The 19,579-nt window shown below is 32.5% G+C and overlaps 1 protein-coding gene across 4 annotated transcripts; it reads left to right on the plus strand.

Annotated features, from left to right (window-relative positions):
* Nucleotides 1-387: 387 nt before the first annotated feature.
* Nucleotides 388-11,407, plus strand: LOC115962978 (kinesin-like protein KIN-14C). 4 transcript variants are annotated; one of them, XM_031081860.1, is made up of 22 exons: nucleotides 388-473; nucleotides 1,884-2,087; nucleotides 2,178-2,335; nucleotides 2,435-2,545; nucleotides 2,862-3,081; nucleotides 3,360-3,490; nucleotides 3,597-3,695; nucleotides 4,274-4,351; nucleotides 4,437-4,529; nucleotides 4,722-4,751; nucleotides 5,011-5,352; nucleotides 5,429-5,510; nucleotides 5,593-5,688; nucleotides 5,774-5,953; nucleotides 6,150-6,256; nucleotides 6,344-6,522; nucleotides 6,667-6,831; nucleotides 6,921-7,174; nucleotides 7,323-7,486; nucleotides 9,432-9,919; nucleotides 10,916-11,025; nucleotides 11,109-11,407. In XM_031081860.1, the coding sequence occupies exons 2-22, from the start codon at nucleotides 1,973-1,975 to the stop codon at nucleotides 11,147-11,149; spliced, it is 3,243 nt and encodes a 1,080-aa protein (XP_030937720.1). In that variant the 5' UTR covers nucleotides 388-473; nucleotides 1,884-1,972; the 3' UTR covers nucleotides 11,150-11,407. The 4 variants fall into 4 exon arrangements, with proteins under 4 accessions (XP_030937720.1, XP_030937722.1, XP_030937721.1 ...); XM_031081862.1 differs by having other exon boundaries at nucleotides 3,612-3,695; XM_031081861.1 differs by lacking the exon at nucleotides 388-473 and adding an exon at nucleotides 1,610-1,731.
* Nucleotides 11,408-19,579: the final 8,172 nt, after the last annotated feature.

Consider the following 19,579-nt stretch of genomic DNA (forward strand, 5'->3'; position numbering starts at 1 on the left):
GTGAATGTTCTAAGCATCAATACTCATGAGCTAAGACTCCAACATGAATTTTATCCTAACAAAGAAGAAGAAAGAAACCAAGCAAGCTTAAACTCCCACAGTGCCTAGATTTGTTGTCCCCAGCTAATATAGGACCATAGATAGCAGAGAAATTTCCACATTTCACTGACAACAAAGGTATCACAGAACAGGAGACAGAGCGTCACTCTCGGGGTTTGAGACACATGGCAAAGTTCCCAAACTATATGATCGAGACGTAGAGAGTGTTGTGCTCCCATTTTCACGGACCTCTCAATTTTCATTACAATGCCAACGGTACAACGAATACAGAACAATACAGAGCCATAAAAACTCACTAAAATTAAATAGGAAACAAAAGCTGTCTCTCTATATCCTTACGTGACTAACCTTAATTTACCCTCAACATTTATCAACGTGCATAGCTCATAGCTCATACCTTGGGGTTTCCTCAGGTTGGTTTTTGTTTGCATATATATATATTTTTAAATTTCTTTTCATTTTTTGGATGTTAATTGTTTACAAGAATTTATGTGTGCCATTTAGATTTTAATTGTTTCATGAACATTATATTACCTGGTCGTTTTATTGTACATTCTTGGGATCATTGTTTGGTATCTGGGTTTAATGTTTATGCTCTAGTTCGTGTCCATGCATGTGGGGTTGTGACATATTCCTGCTATGAGGGGATGGAGGATGTTGATTTGTTGTGTAAATCTTGAATTGGGTTCATTGTATTTTCAAAATTGTGGGATATAGTCTCTTGGCATTTCAAATGTCTGTTTTATTGTCCAATTCCAAGCTTTTGATGTTTTTTTGGATTTAATCTGGTTGAAGTTTTTTCCCTTTGGAATTGGTTCCTCCATTTTCCCTTTGCAAACGCACATATAAAAATTATTGTGATGTCAAAATATTTCTTGCAATTTGAATTTTGGCTCTATGTGAAACCTTGAGCATCCAATCACCTCTCCAAGAACCTGCAAAAACGGGAGTTTTGTGCTTTGGTTAGGACCTTTTTTTTATGAAACCTTAAACATCCCCAGTTGTGATTCGAGTGCAGCTGTAGCAGTTTTTTAATTTTTTAAAATCTTTTTCCCCTGAAGCTTGTAAAGTTCGTTTACAGCTTGTAGAGTCTTAGCAAATTGAGAGGCCATACTTTGCTTTGCAGTTTCTCTTAATGGTCAGTGTCATACTTTTACTGCAATTATTCAAAGTTCTGTGAAAAAGTTTCTGCCATATGCAGCTGAGGTGAGTTAATTTTCGCTATCAATGACATACATACAAATGCTAAAATGTGCGTACGTGCACATGTTTCTGAGCTTGTCTTTTGAATGGATAGTGGAGAAACCAAAAATCTCAATAAACTTATTAGCTGTGCTATATCTCAACAAGTACTTAGTGCATGACTTAACTATATTCAAAAACCAGTGTTGGTAAAGCAAAATGTTCAAACAAAAGTTTTATGTGTTTGAAAGTTGTAACAAAAGAAGTTTGTGAAATTAAGGGAAATCCATAGACTGTATTCTGCAGAGAGCTTCAGGAAGCAACTGATTCAAAAAAGTGGGAAAGTTTAGTTATTAATGTTCTGACAATAAATTTTATGAGTTTGAGTTAACCAAAAAAAATTGCTATTTATTTGTTTGAGTAAAAGATTTCACTAGCCAAGTTACTGGTAGCAAATCGTTTCATTATGTAGCCTATTGCATCTTCTTGGTATGATTCATACTGTCAACAACATGATTCTTTTTTCTTTTACTTTTTTTTTTTTTTTTTTTTTTTTTTTGGGGGGGGGTGGGGTGGGTGGGGGTGTTTTGACAAGTTGTTTTGAGAGGGGAATGGAAATTTACCATCTTTTCGTATTTCAGGACTTCTTTTGTGAAGCAGTGGAAAATCAAATTTTCCCTGTTTTCATAATCGAGCTCCGACTCTAGATGCCCTGCTTAAGCATCTCACCATGAAATCCACATTGGATCAGTTTACAAAAGAAAATGAAGGGTTTAGCAGCTCAAATGTAGCAGCTAATGGGGATATTTCTGAACAAATAGTAAATAATAATGACGAGGGTGAAGGTAAAGAAAGATGATTTTTCCCTCTTCACTTATTTGCTCATCTTTATTTATAAACTAATTTTTTTTTTCCCTTCTATTTCTTTTTTCCAGCTAAGCAGCGAGCAATATTATTGGAGTGGCTGAATAATACCCTCCCTGATCTAAACTTACCACTAAATGCTTCAGATGAAGACTTGAGAATGTGCTTGATTGATGGTACTATTTTGTGTCGGATCTTGAATATGCTGAGAATTGGTTATGTGAATGAGGTTGTTGAAAACTTTCTAAATTTTTCTTTAACCAAGTCATACTATAAATTGGAAATTGGTTGTTAGGTTTCTAATTCTAACATTCATTTTCCATTACAGGTAGGTGATTCCAATCAGTCAACAGATTTGCGCACACAAAAAATTAAAAGGTTTCTGGCAGCAATGGGAAACTTGGGGATTCCCAGCTTCAAGGAGTCAGACTTAGAGAAGGTATTTAACTAGTAAATGCATACAGACACATGCTTGCTTTGTGATATAGTGATGTACACATAACACGGTATTAGGTTATGAAATTTGAGCAAGTCATAAAATTTGTGCTCTAAGTAAATATGTTGCCATGTGTGAGTGTGTAACGCAAACATTCTATCTTTGTTGTCATATATTGATTCTTACATGTATATCTATAAAAAAAAAAAAAGGAAATCATTCATACAAATGTTATAGTTTCCATTCACTTGTTAGTCTTTGCTTAGAGATCGATCTTACTTTTCTAGCCCCTCTCTCATTTTTGAGTTATATTATGCAGGGCTCTATGAAGAGTGTTATTGATTGCCTTTTAACACTTAGAGCACAATATAAGCCAACTATCACTACAAAATCTAAATCTGGAAGCCCTCGTGGAAGTGGATCTCCACGTGGAACTGGATCTCCACGTGGACAATTTTCTGCTTTGACTGGAGAAGATAGATTGAAGGCTGTCTCTGAGTCTAAACTTCAACGTACTTCGCGTAGTCCTATCATGTCAGGTAAAATTGTTCCCTCTCTATCCCTCTTCCCCCCTCCCCCTGTATGTGTATGTGTAACTATGTGTACATAAGTTTCAAGATTTCACAACTAATCCTCTTTTAGCTTGCACGCTTACAAAATATTGAACATGAATAAATCTCAAGCTGATTTAATGTTGTGTGAACAATGAGTGCAAGTTTCCCTATGCTTAAACATTAGCTATAATATTGGTGTCCTTTTTATCATTCTGTTTTGTTTATTCAAGTAGTTGATGTTCATGATTTTCGGTATCAAACAGAGCCATTTGCTGCAACAGTACATAGTAGTGGAGGACATAAGTTCCATGAAGTGTTTCAAGTCAAACCAGGACGATATGCAGACCTTCCTGCTGCAAAAATTTCAGAGATGATGAAATCAAACAGTCTAGATGTAAATTCTTGAGATCTTTTTCTTGTCAGATAACCTTGATATTTGGTCAGTTTTAAAATTCCTTTTCTTGGTCCTTTAAATTTAATGTCTTTTTAATGTGTTTCAGCATCTCTTGTTGCAGAATGCCCCAACTCAATCACTTTTGAGCGTTGTGAATGGAATTCTGGATGAAAGCGTTGAAAGAAAGAATGGTGAAATACCTTATGTACGTCCACCGGAGGAAATACGTGTTTGAATATTATTAATGCATGAGTCTATATATATATACACACTATTAATATCAGGATTCTTTATTTGATTTTCAACATTTTGTGTACTAAATTTTTTTTACACAAAATCTTAAACTTTCTAAAATACTCCTATCTTATAGTTAAATAATTTTAAATTAAAAAATACAAATTGGTTAAGAGAGTAATTTACTGTTCCTAAGTTTTAGGCTTTTTCCTTTACCTTCTCAATTCGGCCTAAAATTTAGAACATGATTTCTATCTCATTTTAAAATATTATTCTACTTTACCTTACCTCTTTAAAAAAAAAAAATATATATATATATATACACTGTTATTTATATATCACTTTTAAATATTATAACTCTAAAAATAAATAAATAAAAAAGAATATTATTGTACGTGTGATGAGTTTAGTATATAAATATATATATATGAGTTTAGTATATAAATATATCTATATATATATATATATATGTCCATTAGCATGTATTTTCATATGTGCATGCATAATATAATTCTAGAACTGTGTTCTAACACTATTGTCATTGCTCAGCGTGTGGCATGCCTTTTGAGGAAAGTTGTGCAGGAGATTGAGCGACGCATATCAACCCAAGCAGAACACTTAAGAACTGTAACATGACTTATGGTTATTTTTTTAATATCTTACAGTTTTTTTCTATCACCTTGTTAATTTCTTTATGTTTTTGTGCCTACAGCAAAATAATCTTTTTAAGACTCGTGAAGAGAAATACCAGTCTAGGATCAGAGTACTTGAAACCCTTGCATCAGGGACTAGTGAAGAGAGCCAGGTATGGTGAATAATATAAGTCAGCAAGTTGGACTTTGACTGACACATATGTGAGTCATTTTTTATTGTGTGACCAACCCTAATAAATCTATTGTACTATATAGCTGATCCCAAAGTTTTGGAACTAAGGCTTTATTGGTATTGTTCATGCAAATAATTTTCTTTTCTAAATTTTTTTTTTTTTTCATTGCAGATTGTTATGAACCAGCTTCAGCATATAAAGGTACAGTTTAGAGAAAATAAAGCATGTAACTCTTTTTTATTTTTAACTTGAACTGCTTGTATCATCTAATGTACAATAATCTAATTTTTCATTGACACTTAAAACTTGTTAGAGCATGCAATAAATGTGTTACTTGTGAAAAGACGTTGACATTTGACAACGATCTTATGTTGTATGCATATTTTTTACAATAATTCTATTATGGATCTTATTTTGTATGCATATTTTTTACAATAATTCTATTATGGATGTTTTGTAGACAGAGAGGACCAAAATGGAAGAAAAGAAGAAATTTGAGGAGGAAGATTTGGTTAAATTGACGAAAGAGAATGAGAACAACAATCTTGAAATTTCAACATTGAAGCAAGAACTTGAAGTAGCCAAAAAGGCATATGAATTGCACTGCTCGCAAATGGACACACAAGCTAAGGATGCTAAAACAACTCTTGAGGAGAGATTAAAAGAACTTGAGCACCTTTTAGAAGATTCTAAAAATGAGATGAAAAAGCTTGAGTCATACTCTGAATCAAAATATCAGAGATGGAACCAGAAAGAGCAAATCTACCTAAGCAATATGGAATTTCAGTTTGGTGCACTACAGGTATGCTTTTAAGTGAGAATATTCTTTTAGCTTTGAATGGAGTGATGTTTAACTTCTAACTTTATGAAACATACAGGAATTGAGGTTCGCTTTTACATCCATTAAACAAGAAATTATGAAAGCACAAAAGAGCTATTCCGAGGAATTTAATCACCTGGGTAGGGATAGTTATTTGAAATTCAAGTATTTTTATGCTGTTTGTGATGGTAGTTTCTCATAAATTAACTTTACCTTGCTTAGGAGTAAAGCTCAAAGTAATAGCAGATGCGTCTGAAAACTATAATTCAGTTCTTGCTGAAAACAGGAAGTTGTTTAATGAGATTCAAGAATTAAAAGGTGACACTACTTATTTTGGCCATATTTCATATTACATTGTATGCAAGTACAAATTATTAAATTCGATCTAAATTTATTTGAACAGGAAATATTAGAGTGTATTGTCGGATAAGGCCTTTTCTTCTTGGACAAAGAGAAAAACAGACGATCGTAGATTATATTGGTGAAGATGGAGAGTTGGTTATAGCAAATCCCTCAAAGCCAGGGAAAGACAGCCATCGATTGTTTAAGTTTAATAAGGTCTTTGGTCTGGCTGCAACTCAAGGTTATTATCACTCTCTATATACATTAGATACGCCTTTTTTTTACACTATGTTATATATAAGCATTGCCTAATTGACTGACTGATTAATTTGATGTTATTAGAATGTTAATTCTTAAATAACTAGTTTATGTATGCATATTTGTTTTATGGTGAGCATTGCATAGCACAACTCATTCTCTTTTTTAAATGATGGCAGAGGAGATATTTTCTGACATCCAACCTTTGATACGATCGGTACTTGATGGCTTTAACGTATGTATATTTGCTTATGGTCAAACTGGTTCAGGAAAAACTTTCACAATGGTATGAACTCTTGGCGTATTTTACTTTTCACAATGCATTTAGTGCTAGTTCCAACAATCCTAATGAAACAAAGTCCTTTCTAAACAGACTGGCCCAACTGGAGCAACTAAAGAGAATTGGGGGGTCAATTATCGAGCGCTCAATGACCTTTTTGATATCTCTCAAAGTAGAAGAAGTGCCCTTACATATGAAATGGGGGTTCAAATGATTGAGATATATAATGAACAAGTACGCGATTTACTATCAACTGATAGTTCTCAAAAGAAATATCCTTTTATTCATCCTTCATGTCTACTTGTTTTCGTTTCATCTATGCTTTCTATGCATATACATCCTTTTATAACTTAAATGAAGACACATAGAATTCATGATTTTAGTATGTCGATCATTTGTTTCCTTGATTTGCGCACACTTGGGATTTTGACACAATTGCAACCCAATGGGTTAGCTGTACCCGATGCTAGCATGCAACCTGTAAATTCAACCTCTGATGTAATGGAAATAATGGATGTGGGACTTAGGAACAGAGCTGTCGGTGCCACTGCCCTGAATGAAAGAAGTAGCCGGTCTCACAGGTTAATAGATCTTATCTATTAAATATAAGTATCTCTCAATCATAATTTTTCAATTTTGTTGTAATATTCAGTTAGATGTATGTGTACAGTGTTGTCACTGTTAATGTTCGTGGGAAGGATTTGAAGACTGGTGCTGCTTTGCTTGGTAATCTTCATTTGGTAGATCTTGCAGGAAGTGAAAGGGTAGATCGTTCTGAGGTAACTGGAGATAGACTCAGGGAAGCACAACATATAAACAAATCACTATCCGCCCTTGGAGATGTCATTTTTGCTCTTGCTCAAAAGAGCCCTCATGTACCTTACCGAAATAGCAAGCTTACTCAAGTCCTACAAAGCGCTCTGGGTATTTCTTTGTTAGTTATCTTCTTTTAGTCACAAGTGGCCTTCAATTCCTTGATAGATTCTATAAGACGTTAAATTTGTCTTTATAGCTTGCATTAGTACCTATGTTAAGAGTTCATCTGAAACATATATTGATTTTAATATCTCAGGTGGTCAAGCAAAAACTCTTATGTTTGTGCAACTTAATCCTGATGTGAATTCATATTCTGAAAGTCTAAGCACTTTGAAGTTTGCTGAGAGGGTTTCTGGAGTTGAGTTAGGTGCTGCACGGAGCAACAAAGAGGGTAGGGATGTCAGGGAATTAATGGAACAGGTGCTTATAAATTTATTTATTTGTTTGTCTCCTTTGGAGGAACTTGATTAGAAGTTATATTACCATTGGAGTTATAAGCACATTCCCTTCTTGTTCAATTATGGTTAAATAATTAAATTCATCATTTTCTAACAACTTAAATTTTTGGGACAGTCGGTAATTTATCATAGTATGTTGCTAATAGGGATCACCAAAGAAGAAATGCAAATAAACTAAATTAGAATAAAAATTGAATCTTTTAAATTGAGGAAAATGTTCATGGTAAGGCACTGTTGCATTTATCAAGTTGGTTTGAATTTTGAATATTTGGTGAACATAGTGTTGTCAATTTACATGCATATGTATATTCAAAACAACAAAAGTTTGTAGTTATCGATAAAAATTTTATTAGTGTCCTAAAGAAAGTAAAATAACTTGCTCTTGTGAAACTTAGTTTTAGAATTTGGGGAACATGACATTCAAATTATCTTATGCAGTTTTGTGATTGCTATAGCAGCAAATTTGCATAGGAGAAGGAATTCCCATACAAAATAGCTTATTGTGCTTTCCTTGAATCTGTTTAAATATCATTTGAGGACAAACCAATGTCTTCTCAATTATTAGTGATAAAATTTGACTGAAGTTTTAACTATAAAGTATTAGTCCCTTATTGTTAAGTATTAGTAAAGTATTTGTTCTCAAGTTTGAATAGTGAATTGGATAAAATATATTTTTTTATTAGATATACATCAAATGGTGATAATGTGTTGGTCTGTCATACTAAATAACATTTAGATGTTGAAAATTATTTTGAACAAAATTTAGCTACAAAATAATTTTATTCAATAAAATAAATATTACTACATATTTTAAAATTTTAACAGTTAAATTACATGTTTTTTACGCTTTTAATACACATGTCAAATTTTGTGTTAATCGGATTTTATTTACCATATGATCTATAAGTTTATATTTTATACATAATTTTAAATTACAAAAACTTGCAATTTAAACAATTTATTAATGACATAGATATTGATCTTTAATTTTATAGAAATTTTGCAAGTATGAAGGATATAAGAAAATATATAATCAAATAGTAGATTTGTCAAAATTTACCTCCAATAAAAAGATATTAAGTAACTAAACTTTGTCCATTTATTTTTATTACGAAAAATTATCCATTCTTTTTGGAAACATATGAAATGTGATTATACATACATACATACATATATATAAATATATATATATATATATTTATCAATATTATTCATATAATATTTTTCCCTAAATATATCATATGCTTATTCAAAATTATAGAAGTTCAAGTTTGAATAATTGGTCATGCAATGTGGTGAATAAATGTTTTTTCTTTAGCATTTCTAAAGTTTAGTTAAATAAATTTATTTACAAGAAGATTATGATGGGAATTACATTTCCACAAATCTCATTCTAGCAACTTCTACTATATGAGAAGGAATTTAACTGAAAGAACTTATTCTAAAATCAAAATGGACTGAAGGAGCAGAGAATCAATGACTTGGTTTTTTTTTGGGAAGGGGTGGGGGCATGGTATTGAGGGCTACCTCAACAACACTTGCTTTAGTCAACATGCATCATTTATGTGCATGTGTTCAGGTATTGTAAAGAGACTTCATATGCATTATCTATAGCTTACTTCAAAATTTTGGGAGATTTTGCAAATTATAAGTTTGATTTCCTTCATTGTAAGGCATTCCTATTTAGAATGCATGGTATTGAGGCCTACCTCAACAACACTCTACAAGACTTTTAGCCAATATGCATCATTGATGTGAATGTGTTCAGGTGTTGTAAGAAGACTCCCATATGCATTATTCATAGCTGACTCCAAAAGTTTGGGACTAAAACTTCTTGGTGGTTGTATATTTTTTTTGAAGATCATATTTTGTGGTCATCACCTAATAAGTTTCTGTTGACAATTCAGGTGGCTTCTCTCAAAAGCACTATTGCTAAAAAAGATGAGGAGATTGAGCAGTTGCAATTGCGTAAAGGTTTAAAAAGTGTGCATCCTGGTTCCAATGGTGAAAAGCGTGGGACAGCTATGAGGTATGCATCTTCCTCTCCAAGAAGAGAAACTGTAGGTGGGACTACTCCGCCAAGCCAAAAGCCATTGGGTGGGAAAGGACTTGCTATGAAATCAGCTTCTGATCCAGACTTTTATTCAGAACAAAGTGATAAGCATTCTGAAGATGATTTTCAGAATTCAATGGATGACTTTAAATACCAGAATGAACTTGTCAGGCAATCAAAGGTTGCCGGAGACACTGAGATCATAGGACTTGGAGATGCAGATTATGATGAGAGATCAAGTGACATATCTGATGGTGGTCTTTCTATGGGAACAGATACTGATGGATCTGTTGAAAGTGCTTTTACATCTGAAACCACAAAACGGTCAGATATTCCGGAGAAGTAAGTATTACTTTTCTTTTTACAGCTTTGGGTGTTGAATTTAAAATTTTCAGATATTAAAAAAAAAAAAAGACAAAACTTAAGTAGAGTAATTAGGTGATATTCTTTCTCCTCTTACAGTTCGGTCATGTGGCAGTACTTAACTAAAAATACACTTTTATCCCCTACAAAATATGATATCGAAAAAAATAATTATTGAATATCATTTTGCTCTCTTGTAATATTTAGAATTTACTATAAGAAGAAAGTTTTGTTTGTTTAAATTGATATTAATAACTTTGGACTGAAATCAAATGTGTTAATGAGACATTTTGATGCTTAAAAGATTCATATCATCTGCTTTTGGCGTTGAATAGACATTGACATGGAGTTTGCACAATATGGCATAGAATTTAGATATTAATACATTTTTTCTCTTTATTAATTGACAATATGCTCTAGCTGTTAGAGTAAGGTGGAGGACGAGATCATGGTTTCAAAACTTACTGAGTGTATGTGTAATTATCATTTATCAACAACAAACTCTACCTTTTCTGTTCATTAGTTTTTCTGCTGTTCATTGTACAAACATTTCATATGCTTTTGCCAAATCATGAATCATTATTTCATCCTTGTCCATCATGAATCATTAAGTCAACCTTGTTTAGAAAAAAAAAAAAATTTAAAAACATCATTAAGCAACTGCCTGCATTCTCTTGTCCACTTCATCAACACAATTTAATTAAATTTTGTAAAGTAGGCTACTAAAAGTACCAATGTTTATTATAAAGACCAAATTGTCAATGAAATTACATTCTGCTGTTCATTGTACAAACATTTCATATATAATGTTTTTTTTTTGGGTGATAATTTATACATTCTGGCATACATAGGCTAGTTATTAGTACTCAACTAAGTCCTAGTTTTTTTGGTAAACTACTAAGCCTTAATTTCAACAGTATAATAATCAATGTGAATTTCCACTCCTTTTGTTAATCCCATTTCTACTTTTTGCAGGCCTAAATTAAAAAAATTGCCACCTAAAGTTTCTCGAGCCCCATTGAAACCAGGGCGAACTGCATCACCTACAACTTCAAAATCAAAGCCCTCTCCAAAGATGTCACCAAGTACGTAAAGTTAATGCTTTTCACACGAATTGCTATTATTCTAAGTTGACAAACTCATAGCCTAATACTCGTTTTTCTTGCAGAGTTACTTACATTCTCCACAAATGTGCCATTCAGATTTTAAAAAAACTGGCGACACTTCTGCACTCAAGCCTCCTATTATCAAACGATGGGTGTAAAGTAGAAGGCATACATTACTTACACACAAAAAAAGATGTAAAAATTATCCACATAATTTTGTACATTCTGTTCAATAATTTTGCATTGCCACGTAAGTTTTGTAATTAGGATTCCTCGAAGGCTTGTCTCTCCTAGTCATTTTTCATTACAACATATCTGGTTCACATAATGGGCAATCTTGTATATTGAAAACTGAAAAGTAGCAAAGTTTTTTTTTTTTTTTTTTTTTTGAGAGAAGCAAAGTGTATTTATACCAATCATATTTTCTCTTGACATCAAACTTACATCACTCACCTCTTGGAGTATGTGTGTGTGCATTTATTGTTGTGTTGGAGTATGTAGATGTGCATGTTTACCTTAGTGTTGTAAACTACTAGAATTTCCATGGTAGCATGAAACCTAGGATTTTTTCCAAGGGTCCAAGTTAAACATAACAATTAAGTAAAAAAGTATTATTTATATGTATCAAGTATGTCTTTTAACCAGATTTAACATATGTAATTGTTTCATACATAGTATAATATATATCAAAATAGTATTTTTATGACTAAACAAATCTTTTCTTTATAAATTAGGTTTAACGTAATAAAGTTTTGGTTTGCACAAAATTATTTATCATTGATTTTGCTCTAAATTTCTTGGCAATCACTCTGTCTTGGAAAAAAGTAACACCTTTAAGGAAGAGAAAGACCTGAATCTATGACTATATTCCTGACCTTAGCAAGTCAAGAGGCAGTCCTACTAGAGATCAGATTGAAAACTTCATATAATTAGCTACCTTCCTCAGGTTTATCTATCGATTAGTTAAGGGTCTTATGACATAGGGGGGAAGCACCCTTCCTTTACAAAAGGGAACTATTGGTTAGTTACACAATTATTTAGGGAACAATATAGGACGAGAATTCCTAATAGCTAGTCGAGGAATGACAACAACTAACAAACAAGCTACTAGATACTAAGAAAACTGCTCATAAAATTAAGAGCATAGAGATCAGAGCTTGCAGGTAGCATACGGGGAAGGTGAAAGGGAACCTAAGCTTCTTCTCGAGCCAATGTCATTGTACACAATTAAGTAATCATTCAAAAACTCATGTTTTATCTTATTCTAAATTTTTGTTTTGACAACTTTAATGGCTGAAAATAATTTTCTCAATTGGGGATCATGCAGCTCTACTTCCTTAGCTATGAATCTTTGAACCCTTTTAAGAATTCCAAATCTAAAATTTCAACATATGGGATAGATGATTAGACAATAACTCTTGAAACTTGAACATTTTTCTATCTTAAAATATGCATTAGGGGAGGAGGGTTTACCCATAATTTACCCCTACCTTGAAACCTGAATATTGAATTTAATAAACTAATTTATAGTCAAACTTAAAAAATAATAATAATAATAAATGTGAAGCGTAATTTACTTTTGAGTTATGCTTTTATTTCTAGGTACTTTTCAATTACTTTTATCCCAATTTACTTTCCGAAAGTGGAGGTTTTGGCTTTTAGAAGAGAGTTTTAAAAAAGAAGCAATTGATTAAGTGGAATACTTTGTGTCAAACAAAAAACAAAGAAGCTGGCCTTGGGGTGTAGGATTTCAAGCCAAATGAATAAGGGCTGTTTTGGTAAGGTAGTTCAAATAACAGTTTTTAATATTTAAACATTGAAAACTATAGGCTAAAAAAAAAAAAACATGTTCGGTAAAGGATTTCAATGAATGTTTGAGTTATGTTTCTCATTTTAGGTATTTAAACACTAAATTTAGAAAATTCCTCTTGCCAATTTTCAGTTTTCAATTAGCATTACTCAATGACATTTTTGTAAATATTTAAAAAAGTGTAGGATCCACTTGATAAGACCTCACATAGCTACAACTCTCTTTCTCTCACGGCACACCTCATCTTTTTCTCTCTTTTCCTCCCTTCTCTCTCATGTGCACTCTTCTAATAAATATTAATAAAATAATTGTACATGTCATAAAATTACCACTTTTTAAAAAAAGAAATACATGGACATACCAAACACACAATTATATTTTTTTCACATTTTAAAATATGTTGTTTGAAATATGATACCAAACACATTTTTTGCATTATGAATACTTTAAATATGTATTTTCACAATACTTTTTAAATCACAATTTTTACATTATTTTAAACAACAATACTTAAAAGCTACTGTCAGAGGCCCGCCCTAAGGCCAAGTAACTATGGAGAATTGCACAAAAACCCAACCTTATACTTTCCAGAAAACTTTTGTCAGGCAAGTGTAGGGTACGAAATGGCAGTGAAATCTCAATAAACCACCCAAATTGGTCCCCTACAGCCAAGAGCAATAAAAGACTATGCCCACAGCAGATTGACAGGGTCTCTGACCTCATTGACGAGGAACAAAAGTTCTGGAAATTCAATTTAATGTTTCAATTGTGTAGTCAGGAACATGCTCAGCAAATCCACCAAATCCTCCTTTCTAAGAGAACCAATGCCCCTGACCAATTGATTTGGCCCAACTCTAAAACAGGACAATACAATGTCAAGGAATGTTGCCATTTATTGTACAAGCAAAGCAGGAAATGTAATGATGCTAACCCAGGCCAAGCTATTTTCATTATGGGTTGCTTACAAGTCCATGAGCCCATGGTGGGTGTACTGTTCAAAGATTCCGAATACACATGCACCCAAATTCTCACATCTGCATTTAATATTGATTTAATCACAATTAATGTACATTATCTCAAACTCACAAAATTAGCGTATCCAAAAACTATCAATTTATCACCACAGGATGCAGTGATCACTCCACAAATATAAACAAGTCTCCAAGAATGAGTTTTACACACATATACATTTAGATTAAGTTAAAATATAATTTCTATCTTGTATAAATAAAATAAAATAAATAAAGAAACCACCAACTCCTCTTATAACAACAAACTATATTGTACTAAATCAACCAACCTACCCAATTCAGCACAAAACAAAGCCAATCCAACCTTCCATGAGCTTCATAATCCAATGCAAAGATTTTGCTAATACTCACTATTTTAAGCAAATTTTTTTCTTTTTCATAAAGGATTTCTTCTAAACTCCAAGTTGTTATAAAAAGAAAGGCCAGCAAGGGTTGTCGACATTAACTCATCCCCACCGACCCTTGTGCCTCCTTTAATTTTAAATTCAAACATTCTATATTTCTTACAATTTAGGTCTGAAATTCGGTTCCACTAATGGAAATTCATTTTTTTCTCTTCTCCTAATTTTTGTCCGAGTTTGAATTTAGTGAGGATGGGGTGTTTTACACCATCTGATAAAAAATTGTCACATTAGCTTTTTACTTAAAACTTGTTAGTTTTAGATCCATGACAAAACACTGTATTTAACTAATTTTATATCCAAGTTGATTATTAGATTAGTTATGGGGGATTTAGGTTAAACATATAATCATCAATATCATGCAAGTGCAGAAATATAAGTGAGACAAGATATGATAACCTAGAAAACCTAATAAAACAAATCATTCCAAAGGAAAATCCTAGAGTGACTTGACCTCATCAATCCCAAGGTGAATAGTTTCACTATAAGATACAAATTTACAAATAGAATAACCCTATTCGTAGTAAACCTAACTACAATTACTGAATTGAGCTCTAAATCCCACAAACGTTCTGATAGTGAACAACTGGAACCTCCAGCCCACGTACTTCAATGTCCCATTGAAGATTTGAATCCAGTACACTTGATAGCTAGAAGATAGCAACTTGAATCCACTGATTCAATGAGTGTGTGAGTGATCATCAGTAGGAACTTTGAAAGAGCAATAGACACAAACCCTTAGATCTCAAATTGAGCTACTGTAAAGTCCCCAAAAAACGTGCCCTAGAGTTTCTCTTAAATACTTAGTGAAGTAGGTCTAAAACTCTATACTACTAATGGGCTGATGGGATGAAGAAACGATTCTGACATACGACTTTCGATCAATCGAACTTAAGTTTCGATAGGTAGAAACTGTTAAAAATCCAAATCCCTAAATTAGCTTCATTCTAGTTCTTGCACACTAAATACCAACTTCTTGAGTATTATCTAATCAATCTTATAAACTCTATGAACTCTATCTATACAAGTTTGTGTTCACGTGTTTGCCAACAAAATTATACAAGTATAGAACCTAACAAAACTCAATACATCCTACCACACCTAATAACATCACATTATGATGTGATATGTCCTTAGTGGAGGGTGTGAAGCAAAAGATTTACACCACGTCCTCATAAAATATCAAATCATAGAACTACTTCTTCTGGCCCTAATCCCTGTCCAAGATCAAGTTGACATGATAACTCATGTCAAGGAAGATAATAGTAAGATACCACCTAGCTATCGTCTTCATCTAGTCCATTGTCCTTTATCGAGGTTAAGGTTTCAATTTCTGGTTCAAGAATGAATGAAATATTTCATTAATAGTGAGATAAATATCCAAGCAAAGGGATAGAAGGCCTCTTGGGTTATGAAGGCACCATGGTCAGCAATTAAACTAACCCTGAGAGGGGCGCCTTACGTGTTTACTTAAACCATTCATGAACAACCACATAAATATATGCAAGTCTATTCTTAAATAAAAATTCATAGAGAAAACTTTGTCTCTCTACAAAATTCTAATCTTTGATTGTTTTATTATCAATGATTATTAATTTGTTTCTAAACCAATCCTAAAGGGTAAATATTTAGTTGATAAGAAATGCATAAGAATGATGAGTAATGCAATTAATTGAGATCATCCAAAATGTTGGGGGCCTGATTTGTTAAGAGAGTTTGATGCACTTCATCTCAATCAATTCAACTACTTTGACTTAGGCCCTTTTGTAGTAGTACTCTGGTTATTTAATATATTATAAGCCTGTTTAAAAAACTCTATTTACTAATTTCGTGTTCGTGTGTTCTAATAAGTATTATTGTTTCCTCAAAAAAAAAAATATATATATATATATAGGGATGTTTATCCCACATTGGTTGTGTGTGTTAGAGTTTCAGTCTTTATAGTTCTAGGTTACTACTACAAAGGTTAGACCATTTTGTAATAGTACTCTAGTTATGTAATATATTATAAATTTGTTAAAAAAACTCTATATACTAATTTCGCGTTTGTGTGTTCTAATAAGTATTATTGTTTTTTCAAAAAAAAAAAAAAGACTTATTTCTTCACATATCTATTGCACCTCATTCAGTTTGAAGTTTAGTTAGTTTTCTATTACGATACAATCAAACTCAAATTCTTGAGCGCCACAACCCCCCCCCCCCCCCCCCCCACCCCTCCTCTCTCCAAAAAAAATATAAAACTCAAATTTTCAGAAGTATTTTGCTTCTTGTGAGGGAGATGATAATTTACAAAAGTAAGAAAATAGTTTTTTAAAGAAAAATTATTTTTGAGGGAGGAAAAAGTTTTTTTTTTTTTTTTCTGTAAATAAGGAAGATAGTTTTCAAATTGGGACTCACATATTTGAGCATTCACATTCAGGCTTCTAAAAAAAACTTTATTTTACAACCCAAAAAGTTACTTTATCTATTTTAACACTCCATTTAAGTATTTAACAATACACCCTACATCTCATCTCCTATTTTAACATACAACACATTAACATAATATAAACGACTCATCTTTCTTCCTTCTCACCCATGTTTATCTTCTCTCTCTTCCTCTCTACCTGACTCTACCCCTCTCTTAGTCTCCCTTACACACCACCATAACCACTGATCAGTATCGCCACCACCACCAACCACAAAAACCACTAGCCACAACTGCCACCAGATAAAGCAATCTACCACCCAAAAAAATGACCCACCACTACCACTACTCTTAAAACCAACAACCCACCATCGTCACTGCCAAACAACCCACAAAACCTAGCATCTCACCAAATGCCAATCTCCAACATGATCCACAAAACTCTTAACCCACCAAATGAAAACCCACATCTATCTCCACCTCAAAGGCATCGATGTTAAGGTCTAAAAGAGAGAAGTATGACAGAGAGAAGTGAGAGTGACAGGATATAGAGAGGGATGAGAGAGAGTGTGAGAGAGAGGAGAGAGAAGAAAAAAGAATAAAAAAGGAGTAAAAAATACTGCAATGAACTTCTACTAATAAAAGCTTATTGTAGCTAACTTCTACATTTTTTAGGTATAAAGTCCTAGATGCTGTAAGCGCATTAGCATCAATTGTTTTAAAATACACCATTTTAACATATCAAAAAACTACTTTATTATTTTAGCACATCATTTTACAATACAACCTACATCACATCTTCTATTTTATTATTACAACACATTAAAATATCCTTTAAAAAACAACCCATTGTTATTAAAATCAAAAAAACAAAAATTACAAATCCCAACCACCGCCACCACCATTCACAACCAACCACCACACCACCACCCTCACAACCCGCCACTATTGCAAAAATGCAAATCCGCCACCACCAACAACAACCAAAATTAACCCAACCACCATCGACCACTGTAAAAATAACACAAAATCAACCAACCATTACCAATCCAAAAAGCCCAAAATCAACCCAAAACCACCAAAAACCTAAAGTTAGATCAACCCAAAATCACCACCAAAAAAAAACCAAAATCAACTCAAATTCCAAAGAATGAGGTAGGCGGCACCGATAGCGTGGCAGGTTCTAGAGGCGTCAACAACATGGCGAGAGGTTGAGAGTGAGAGAGGGATAGTTGTGACTGTGAGAGAGCTAGAGGCAGAGGAAGGAGAGAAAGAGAGGTAGAGGAAAAAGAGAGTCGAGGAAGAGTGGCTGATGAGGAGAAAGGAGAGTAAATATATATATAAATAAATAAAACTAAGTAAAAAAAAAAACAAAAAAATAGCTTGGTGCAGCACCCTTCTAAAAAAGTAAAAGGTACTATAGCACCATGCTCTTTTTTTAGCATTTGGCATATGTCATGAAGTAAGGATTTTGGTGTTTGGTAAGCCAAATGCTAATAATTTAGCATTTGGCACACCTATTGCCAAGACTCTAAAGTTTTAGGTGTTTGTGGTGCTAAAAAAAGCATTTTGGGAGTTTTACAATCTCAGATGCTAATACTACACTTTTGAATTGAAGGAAAATTAAGTGTGTTTTTTCTAGCAGCTTATTTACATAGTTTTTATAAAATATATGATTTTTGGTAACTTTTATATTAAATGTATTAAAAACAACTAAAAACTAGTTTATTTGATAATATAAAATAAAAAAAATAAAAAAAATAAAAAAAAAAGCTAAAAGTTATATTATTGGTCAAAAAGCTAAGACAAAGTAAAAGGCAACAAATCCCAAACATTGTATTATATTTTTGGGAAAAAATAAACTTTATGTTTTTTGTCTTAGTTTTTTTTAAAATAAAAATTAACAAAACTAACTTTAAAAATAAATAGCTTTTAACTTCTTCTTTTTCCCCCATATATTTGACATAAAAGTTACCTGAACTATATATTTTAATAAATATTATAAATAAGCTACCAAAAATTACAAGATTTTCATATTCTAAATATCTAACTTAATTTAGAAAAAAAAAAAACTATAATATGATTTCGTAAAAGAGTATGATATAAAGTTTTTTCTTTTCTTTTTTTTTTTATAAAAAAACCTCACTATCTTAAAGAAAAGTAGTCAAATGATGACAATTGACAAGTGAAAGGAGCGTCATTCACTCCAAACTGATTTACAACAAGAAAAACGAAAAGAAGAAGAGAAAGTAATAGATAGATAGATAGATAGATTCCACAAGAGACAGTTTCCTGTGTGATGGGCTTTTTGTGTGTGTGAGTTGTGACCCACACCTAAACCGAAAGAAAAGCGTAAAATAAGAAGATAACGCGGCAGATGCTATGCTGTCAGCGCGCCTTACGGATAGCAACGGCGCAACTGTATATGTATCTGTCTCTGTCACTGGGTCCGCGTTGGGACTTGGGATTATGAGGTGTTAAATGACTTCCAACCCTTCTTCTCATCCCGTTCCAACCACTCACCAAATATCAATCTTTTATTAAATTTTTATAAAACAAATATATATATATATATACACACACACACTGGCGGATTAGAATTTGATGCAATATCTAATATTACATCGGGTGCAATTCATCCAAATCATTCATAAATTTGTTTACTTTTCACTTTTTTAAATTTTATTACTTATTTATTTTAGTTTTTATCTTAACTTTTTTTGAATCAATGGTTGAAATTGAAAATTACTTTTTGCAACTATCGATCTCAGCCATTCATAGGAATTGAATTTGGTGCAATACCTAGGAATTGCATCAGGTGCAATACTCTAGATATTGCGCCTGATCTCAATTCTATACTAGCCTTATCATACACGCGTTTTGT

This window comes from Quercus lobata, chromosome 10 (genome assembly GCF_001633185.2).
Source record: "Quercus lobata isolate SW786 chromosome 10, ValleyOak3.0 Primary Assembly, whole genome shotgun sequence".
Taxonomy (NCBI): Eukaryota; Viridiplantae; Streptophyta; class Magnoliopsida; order Fagales; family Fagaceae; genus Quercus; species Quercus lobata.

Excerpts from the sequence above, each read along its gene's own strand:
- LOC115962978 (XM_031081860.1), top strand. The coding sequence starts at position 1,973 with ATGAAATCCACATTGGATCAGTTTACAAAAGAAAATGAAGGGTTTAGC. Across the intron at positions 4,530-4,721 it reads GGACTAGTGAAGAGAGCCAG|ATTGTTATGAACCAGCTTCA; the intron begins GTATGGTGAATA and ends TTTTCATTGCAG. Across the intron at positions 5,511-5,592 it reads CGAGGAATTTAATCACCTGG|GAGTAAAGCTCAAAGTAATA; the intron begins GTAGGGATAGTT and ends TACCTTGCTTAG.